The sequence below is a fragment of the Ruditapes philippinarum genome, unplaced genomic scaffold, assembly GCF_026571515.1.
Source record: "Ruditapes philippinarum isolate M1 unplaced genomic scaffold, ASM2657151v2 ctg738_1_1_1_1, whole genome shotgun sequence".
Classification (NCBI taxonomy): domain Eukaryota; kingdom Metazoa; phylum Mollusca; class Bivalvia; order Venerida; family Veneridae; genus Ruditapes; species Ruditapes philippinarum.
This window is the reverse complement of record NW_026863645.1, coordinates 653,198-663,027: the sequence shown is the minus strand read 5'-3', so window position 1 is coordinate 663,027 and position 9,830 is coordinate 653,198. Positions and strand designations below refer to the sequence as shown.

Sequence of the window (9,830 nt, the reverse complement as noted above, 5' to 3'; positions counted from 1 at the left end):
TTAAAAACTAAACACAAGAATCTTTTGAAGCCTTAACACAAGACACAATAATCTTTTGAATTTTTGAAGATTTAATACAAGACTTTCGAATCTTTAGAAAATTTAACACAATAATCAAGAATCTTTTAAATCTACTTGCTTATCTTATCTATGCGGATTTCACCGTGTATTGATCTCTGTATTTGGTCGTCAAAGTCATGCTTCATGGCTCTTTGAATACTTCTTCCTGCCTTTGTTTTCTGATCTTTCTTATGAATTTGTCCACCTTTTATTTTGGAACGGTCCATGCAAGGTTTAAAGAATTTCAGTATTTCAATACCAACAGTATAGTGTCTGATAAGCCGTGACTTTTTTTCTTCTTCTTTTTTTTCAAAGTATAAATCTCTCCTTTCATTTTAATATTTTATATAGGATGGTAGGTTAACATTATGTATCCTATTTTACTTCTCAGCATGCCTTTTCATTTCTAATGCTCTTTCATAATGTATAACATTGATGACTGGTAAATTCTTTATGTACGTCCAAACGTATTGCAATTTTACACTTTGCTGGTTCTGTTTCAATTTCTCTGCTTTATTACTGAGGGTTATTCCGGATGTTCCGAAATACTATCAAACCATGACGGTTTGATCACGCAAACATTTAATTAATGAATACACATTTCAAAACTCCTTAAGGATAGTAAATACTGTTGATAAATAAAATACTATCTAAAATTGGATTTTTTTATTACGCCAAGCAATTCATTCAATTTTAATTCAGCATAGAGCAAAATTTATCAATAGCAATTGGAGTTTGTGTAGTAGGTAAACCTGTTTATATAGCTTGAATTGATTTTTTTGTAATGATGCAAATTGTCGTCTGCTTAACTGAAGTACATGTTATTCAATATGTATAGATATAAAGCCATACCCGTTCAATATTGTTTTTGTTTAGATGTTCAACTCAACAGTAATGCGAATATTAGATCTATCATAACAATAGCGTGGTTATGATTAGTGTAGAACAGCAATAAACTTTTATCATGTGAGTGACCTCTATTTTTTTTTAGTAATATGTTACTGATACGGCGTGTGAGTAGTGACCAGGTGACCCTATTTCAGTGAAAAGGTAATAATCTGAGGCTATAGACGGGTTATAAAGATCGTATTTCCATATGTGTACAGTATTACGGAAGGAGTATCTATTATCAACATTTATATTAAACTTTGTATTGAGTATATATGACATGTGTGTAACAGTAATTATGCGTCATGGTGTGTAATGTTACAAAGGAACGGCTCTGGACGGTGTTCATCCAAACAACAATATTAAGTTGGTTTACTCATTGAGTATACATATGTTTAACGTTGGATCAGTATTGGAATAGAAGAAGATAAATACATGTATAAACATTCGAACGTGTAAGTTTTATAATGTGAAAAAAATTCTATGTGTATCTTGGAAACAGTAAGCTTACCTTCATCAAAAGCCATAGTTATGTTAATTTAATTGAGAACATAAAGGGTTTTTATATAAGAGACGCCGGATTAATAAAAAAACTTTTACTAAAACAAAATAAAATAGCATCGCTGCATTGAGTAGATCTATATTTTTTCAACTAAAACGCGTAATTGTACATATTTGTCTTATGTCGTCTGCTGGAATGAAGAATAGGGACATAGATGGTGGATGGGCATGGTTAGTGCTGGTTGCTGTATATTGTGGTAAAATAGTTCTGTCTACTGCATTGTACATGTCAGGGGTGTTTTATGTGGCATTGGTTGACTTTTACCACGAAGATCCGGCAAAAACAGTGATCATAGGCTCCTTATATTCGGGATTGATGTGTCTATGTGGTAAGATTATAATTAAACTTATTTCCATTACCAATGCTGTTCAAGATTTGCACCACGTGATGTTTTTTATTAGAAATCGTTATGGATCCAATTTATCAATTTAGCCTCGTGTTTATTTACTACGGAAGAGCATTAGTACCAGGTGTATGTTTTTTATTAGCTCGAAATTTCGAGTTACTAACTCGAAATTTCGACTTACTTATCTCGAAATTTCGAGTTACTAACTCGAAATTTCGAGTAACTAACTCGAAATTTCGACTTACTTATCTCGAAATTTCGAGTTACTTACTCAAAATTTCGAATTACTAACTCGAAATTTCGACTTACTTACCCGAAATTTCGACTTATTAACTCGAAATTTCGACATACTAACTCGAAATATCGAGTTACTTATCTCGAAATTTCGACTTAGTAACTCGAAATTTCGACTTAGTAACACGAAATTTCGACTTAAAAAAACACAAGGCTTCCTTTAATTTGTACGTTCAGGCGTTCTTCAGACATTGTATTGTATCCCATCTGTTCGAACATATCTTTTCACTAATCATATTCTTCTCATCCATGTGAATAGAACGATCATATACTTCACGTGTGGGGCATCTGAGGAAAGTGTCGCGGCGAGGCCAAAATAAGGGCGTGATAAGGCCTTTGTCTGACTAAATTTCATGTCAAATCGGATGCTTTTATATTATTCCCAAAATACATAAAACAACAAGTTCCACTTTTATCAACTTTTATCAACACAATATGAATCAAAGTATTAGTAAATAATGAATAATGTTACTAAAACATTATTAGTATAGAGAAACGTGACAGACTAACTGGCGTACGTATACACGCCATTTAAAACTTATTTAACACATGATATTGCACAGTTTACAATAGGGTGGGTTTTGGACTTGTTGTTTCTCCACATGATGGTTGTGTGTGTGCTTAAGAAAAAGAAACATCCGATTAACACGGAAATGTGGAAAGTGTGATTTTACAACCCCCACCCCCTCCACAAAAAAGCGAAGGATATGTTTAGTATGTGTGGACAATTTGACTCTATTAAATTGTTCTCTTAAATAAATGTTAAAGGTGCTCTGTCAATGTGCAACAGCTACACACGAAAGAAAGTATCTTGAATTCAATCGTTGCTTTCACCGGCAACCAATGAAAGTGTGCAATGTAAGTCGAAATTTCGAGTTACTAAGTAAGTAAGTCGAAATTTCGAGTTAGTAACTTGAAATTTCGAGTTAGTAACTCGAAATTTCGAGTTAATAAAAAACATACACCTGGCACTCATGCTCTTCCGTAATTTACAGAGTGCAAAGAGTTCATATTTAATTCATGGTTGTATACAATTCTGATTCTACTGGACTCGTACACAGCTGCAAACCCTATATGAGATTCAACTAGCGTCTCGTCAAATATAGTTTTCACAGCTAAGGACTCTTCCAATTGAAATCAGTATTTTACTCAACACTTATTATGAATACTTCACGTTCGCAATGTCGCTGTGCATTGGATAACTGTGACGTAAATATTCTACTCAACGTTTGCTAAGCACCAAAAGCTTCCAGTAACGCAGTAATTAACCCAACATCACGGTATGTGCCCTGCAACCGACAGCTTTCTCTCCCCAATCACCCTGTTCCACCATCCCTACAGCTCTTCACATCTCTGCTTCTCTCAAACGCGTCTTACCATAGCTCTTGCCGGGTCAAAGTGTCCAGTGTAAGAAACTTCACCCTTTGAATGACCATAAATTGTAATATCAGTGTATGAGGACAATAACGTATCTCTGCCCCAACTAAAAACAAAACAATCTAAAAACGCAGGGTTCTTGCGTCCGGACCACGAGGCGACGCCTGCTCAATAAACATCTTGCATTTAGGTCGGGTGCCATATAAAAACATTGCTGACTCAAACTATGCAAACAATATAATTTAATTCTTTTTAATACGTAAGAAACTTTTGGTTGGTAGCAAAGTTGAGTTGTATATACATGTATGTAAATATATGTCCCGGTTTCGACCCTCATTAAGTATACAAAATATCATTCATCGATGTGGTCATTGACAGTATCTTCTAAACAACAGAGATATCCACCCTTTTCTTCTGATAATTTCAAAATATGTAACTGTTTATTTCAGTTTTACAACAGTGTAAGTTAAAGGCACATTATATGCCTCAGAAATGAATAAATAGAAAGGGCAAACATGAATTCTAAAACATTTTAAATAGTGGTTTTAGCGTTAGTTAGATACTGATTACCTAAATAACGTAGCAATAAATGTGAAAGAGTTTGCTATATAAGTTGCAAAATGTAAACAAAGTAGTGGTTTTGACTTTCATTCAAAACAATAATTCACCATAACTGTGCTAATTGCCAAACAGCAACAGATGAAAAAGATGGTTCATGGTTCAGGTATTTGGCCAATAAGTTACTTTTTAGAAACTATAGCAGAACAGCAAGCATTAAAAGATCTTCAGAAATAAAAATCAAATCATTTCTGAGGCAAACATTTCAGTTAATTTGTATCAGTATTTCACCTACACCTGCTAAATGGTTTTAGAAGGACTTGTCACAATCATTAAATTTTATGTAATAGTTAATAGAAAGAGCATCGAAACGAGTTGTGACATGCTATTATTGTATCATTCCTGTTGAAAATGTTTCCGAGTAAACGTATATACATTATACATGCACAGTGCGTTAACTAGAGTGGAGGTATTAGTTACCCGCACTCCAGGGTATGCCCGTTGATTAGCTCATTTTTGCTTGGGTTTACTTATTGTGAAGGAGAAAGGGAAAGCGATATATCATATTCAAATGCTCGTTCATTGGTTACTTTTTTTTCTGGGGTTTCATACTGTGACAACAGGGAACGTGTTTTTATGTTTGACTATGATTACAAAAGAGAAAGAGCATCAAAACACTCGGCAATCTGATTAATAGTCGGGGGCAGCAGCAGCAGCAGCAGCAGCAGCAGCAGTAGTAGTATATAACTGTTTGATCGCAATTTCATTTTTTGTAATAAAATCAGCAAAAACATGCGCACTTCAATTCTATCTAATGATGTCGTAAGCTACCTTTTTTTACAGCTATTTATAATAAGGCAGTTGTTTGAAGTAGTTTTCGCTGCCGCCAAAAAAAAAGAAGAAAAAGAAGAAGAAAACAAGATATGCAACCCTTGAAAATTTAAAGACGTTCAATGTCAAACTTTTGTCAGTGGAAATAATTCATTCAGAGGATTAACCTTTCGATTTTAGCAGTTGTACATATATAAATATCAATCTTATTTCATTGATTATCTTTGTTTATATAATTCGGAATGTTCGTTACCGCTGCCCCCCAAAAAAAATCTACACTGATATATACAAGGTGCGAAAAAAACTCAACTGCTATATATAATATTAGTTGAGTTTTTTCTTTACCTATATGAATCGATGAAAAAAAACTGCACTGTTATATATCAATGAGTATAATGGGTTAGTAAGAACAAAGAAAAGTTCGAAACCATGCGATAATAAAATATATCATAAACAATTTAAGCGCCTTGGTCAATAGCATATTTTGCCAGTGAATATCACTCATTATAATTGTATCGTTATCGCTATTATTAAGCATGTTTGTTTTACACACACAGCCATGTGAATTAAAGCGAATTGCTCTTTTCTATTTGTTAAATAAGCCATAGTTCTCTTTATCGTTTTCAATATAAATCGTTCAGCAATGAATCTTTGAAGTCATATTTACAAGGATTTCCTGCATGTATATGTCATATGTTTTATATTTTCAGGTCCGTTTGTTTCCATTTTGATCGAATCGTTCAGTTGTCGTACATCCATGGTGATAGGTGGTGTTCTTGTCTCGTTGTCATACTTCGTCAGTGCGTTCGTTGATGATATTAATTATCTTATAGTTACCATGGGGGTATGCGGAGGTAAGAATCAAATAAGTCATACATATTGGTTGTATCTCATAAATTGGCTAAAAAGAACAATTTGGAATTGATTTGTTCATCATCATCGTCATCATCATCTCTGCTACCATCATTACTAACATCATAATAATAATCATCATCGTCATCAATAACATCATCATCGTCATCAACAACAGTATCCCCACTACTACCATCATAATTATCATCATAATCATAATAATAATAATCTTCGTCATCATCATCGTCATCAATAACAGCATCATCATTATCATTATCTTTTTTGTTAATATCATCCTTATTGTTGCAGAATATTGTAATCAATCATGTATGAAAAAAATCAATAGTACGGATTAAATAAATATGCAATCTTTATGTCCGTAAACTTTATTTTGTGATTATGACTATTATTATTAAAATATTATTATGAACTTAAAACGTGACATGAAATATAAAAATATTTCACAGAAAAGTCATCAAAGCTAAAAAAAAAAGTCGAGTCTATTTCCCTATAATCATTGCATGAAAAAAAAGAGAAATGTATTGAAACATTTTTGCTAGACCTTTATAAATCTTAATAAGCTTTTCTCTCTTCTTTCAGGCATAGCAAACTCAATGGCGTCTGTTCCTTTGAGCGTTTCACTGGGGTACTACTTTAATGAGCGGAGGAATACAGTTATATCTCTATCTATGGCTGTTATTGGTCTCGGGATGTTTATCGCTTCGCCATTATCCTTGTATTTATTAAATAACTATGGGCTAAAAGGTACATTCATGATAATCGGTGCTTTTACATCTCATATTTGCATTTGCGGAATGATTTGTAAACCGTCATCTAGTGAATTAGCAATTCAAAAGGAAAGACAAATTGATCAGAATAAAAGAAAAATTCGAAGAGAAAGATCTAATTTACCTTTTCTTCTTAATAAATGTACAAGTATATTAAGCATATTTAATGTTAAGTTGTTCAAAAATGTATCATTTATGCTATTTTTATTAAGCACTGTTACGTGGAACATCATGCAATCTATTTGTTTAATGCATCTCCCGTATTACATTGTGACCAAAGGTTTTCCAGAAAGTTCGATAACTCTCATTATGACTGTTTTTGGTGTAAGTAACACTTCCGGTAGGTTCCTTTCCGCATTGACAGTCGGAGCAGGTGGTATCGATAGTCTTACTCTTCATGTAGGCATGCTTGGTGTAGCCGGTGTAGTGACCTTGACTTTTCCACTTTACAGCCATTTTGTTTCCGCCGGATATATTTACGCAGCAGTTGCTGGCTTCTACACCGGTGGCCCTAATTCCGTGATGACACCTATAACTTTGCGACTTGTAGGTGTGAAAGATATTTCATCGGCGCATGGTCTGGAAATTTGCTTCTGTGGTATAGGGATTTTGGTCGGACCTCCCATTGCAGGTGGGTACCAGTAATTGAAAGCATTTGGACTTAGATAACCTCTTGGCATGAGACAAGGCTTCCGTATCAAATTTGTCAACGATTTAAAATTACAAAATCGGAATGTTAGTTACCAAGAACATAAAATGATTTATGAAATAGTTTGAATTATTCAAATATGACTTGAAAATGACATTGGCTATCAAGATTTAACTGTAGTTATTTTGTTATTTATGTACAGATTTCATTCATACTTGGATCAAACACTACATATGACAAAAATGAAATTATAGTGATATGTTCCGTCCTTATCACGTTTTGTTTTCTTATGAGGCTAAAACGACATCTCACATACACTAACGTCACAGATTTTATTCGTATCTTCCGGCCTTGACGGTCAATTCCTACATCAAAACTCAAAAACCGGTGTTGAATATCCGCTTATCACCACTGAGACCGATATTATTACTTAAATATTAAACTTTGATTAAATACTGTACAAAATGCTTTCTTTCATCATCTTTCACTATACATGTATAGCTTGGGTGTGCCTTTTGGAATATAAAACGTGGAGCTGTGACTAGTGTCATATCATCTATATTTTCAGGTGTTTTGTATGAAGCCACTCATTCTTATGAGACCAGCTTCATGATGTCAGGTAAGTAAACAATATATTGTTAATTTACATTTTACCACACCTTTCAATTGATTAGTTACATACTTATTTAAATAAGTTTAATATATTTAGGTTTAGTTATGTATATCATTTCAGTTTTACCCGTCATCTATTTATTTCTGTGTTATATAAGTTTCATTTGCAATGTAAACAACGAACTATACAATAAAAAGTATTCCTTTTGTATTTTTCACGGAATAATATTTTTATTACAAGACAAGTTGATTTACATTTGTTTTGTTATTATTGTTCTACAGGAATAGTGGTTTTGGCGGGAAGTTTTCTGGGAATTTTGTCATCAATAAAAGCTCCTCCTTTACCTTCAGAGAACCTTCATAATGATATATCTATCACTAATCCAGACGACACTGAGATAGCAGAAGAGTTACATACTCTAGAAAACGATAAAGACACATTGCGCATAGAACCAGAAAAACATGAAGATCTTTGCGAAGAAGATACAAGTTTCATTAGAAATAGTAAACAGTTATAGATAAAAACAATTTTGTATATGTTTATTTAATCAGTATTTTGATAGAATTCCGGTATTTTTTTTCCAGTTTATATTCACTCCTTTACTGCTTTCAATGACATTATTCTCAGGTAACTCCTATCACGATGAATAGCTGAATAAACGTGTCCATCATTATTTTAATCTGGATATAAATAACTATTCATAACCGTTTAGGGCATTTCAACATATGACCTGACTGTTTATCGAACAGTACAGGCAGAGATGTGTCGATCATGGTTGCTCAGATCGCATATTTTATTTAAGTCGTTGCCCGCAGATAAAAAGTGAAAGATTTGCTTAACTTAAGTTTGGTGAGATATAACCAGGATGTACTGAATCTAACCAATAATGGTCATTAACATTCTCATTCGAGTATAAAAGTTGATCTAAACTGCACTTTAATTTTCATTAATCGCTCAAATACAAAACAGTGTGGAAACCTTACATTATCCTTTTTTTTTCATTTTTTTCATATTCTAAAATCATGTTAATACTGTCAAAATCATATTAACATACAACATTTTGTGACTAAATATAAAACATATCTACTTTAGATAGATACTTCAAAAGTTGGCTTATTCTTTTGGTTTTTGATTTTTGAAATGTTATATTTCATTCGTTTGTAAGCTCTCAAAATATAGATTGTTTATTTTACTGTATGAAAAATGAATATATATTGAAAAGAGAAAAGAATGCCAGTTTGACCATAAGTTTTGTTATAAGTACATTCCAAAAATAGATGATGAAGTGTTTCTCAATTACTACAGAAAAAACCAACAACAACACACAGACACACACATTGGCATTAGAAAAATAATGCATTTGAAAATCATGGTGCTTATTGCCACAAGTCTATGCTTGTAATGAAAATTCACATTTATAGTACTTTGTAGAGGTAAAGTATATATTTTATTTCAATTCAGTTCCGTATCTATTTCCTTTGCCCATTTCTCTTCATTTGGTTTTTAACGTTCCATACTTTTCAAGTTGAATAATGTATAAAAGTTTTATTTATCGTTTTGAATTTTTTAATTTTATTGAGAGCGTATATTTTCTGTCCATATATGATGTGTTAGTTTTCTCGAGGTATATTGTTTAAAAGCATATACCGGTAGTATATAAAATTATCATTATTTTCTATGCCGTGAGTGTTTTAAAATCATTAGAGCCGCGCCATGAAAAAACCAACATAATGGGTTTGCGACCAGCATGGATCCAGACCAGCGTGCGCATCCGCGCAGTCTGATCAGGATCTATGCTGTTCGCTGACAAACCCTTTTACAAGTAGAGAAACTGATAACGTTTATACTCGCAATTTGCTTTCATCATCTATCTTTCAACTTCACACCCTAGGGCAAATACTTTACAATTTCGTAAGTCATTCGTTTATTTGGTACTACCTTCCTCATTACAACTCATTACAAGTATATCATGTCTACTCTGTGGTCCAGGGCTTAGATTCGGTGACTGCTAA

At 33.0% G+C, this 9,830-nt stretch overlaps 1 protein-coding gene across 1 annotated transcript; it reads left to right on the top strand.

Annotated features, from left to right (window-relative positions):
* The first annotated feature begins 1,111 nt into the window (after positions 1 to 1,111).
* On the top strand, positions 1,112 to 8,930 carry LOC132722791 (monocarboxylate transporter 12-like). The gene is made up of 5 exons (XM_060707354.1): positions 1,112 to 1,838; positions 5,627 to 5,770; positions 6,369 to 7,187; positions 7,774 to 7,824; positions 8,100 to 8,930. Exons 1-5 carry the CDS (start codon positions 1,631 to 1,633, stop codon positions 8,333 to 8,335), a joined length of 1,458 nt encoding a protein of 485 aa, XP_060563337.1. The 5' UTR covers positions 1,112 to 1,630; the 3' UTR covers positions 8,336 to 8,930.
* The last annotated feature ends 900 nt before the right edge of the window (positions 8,931 to 9,830 follow it).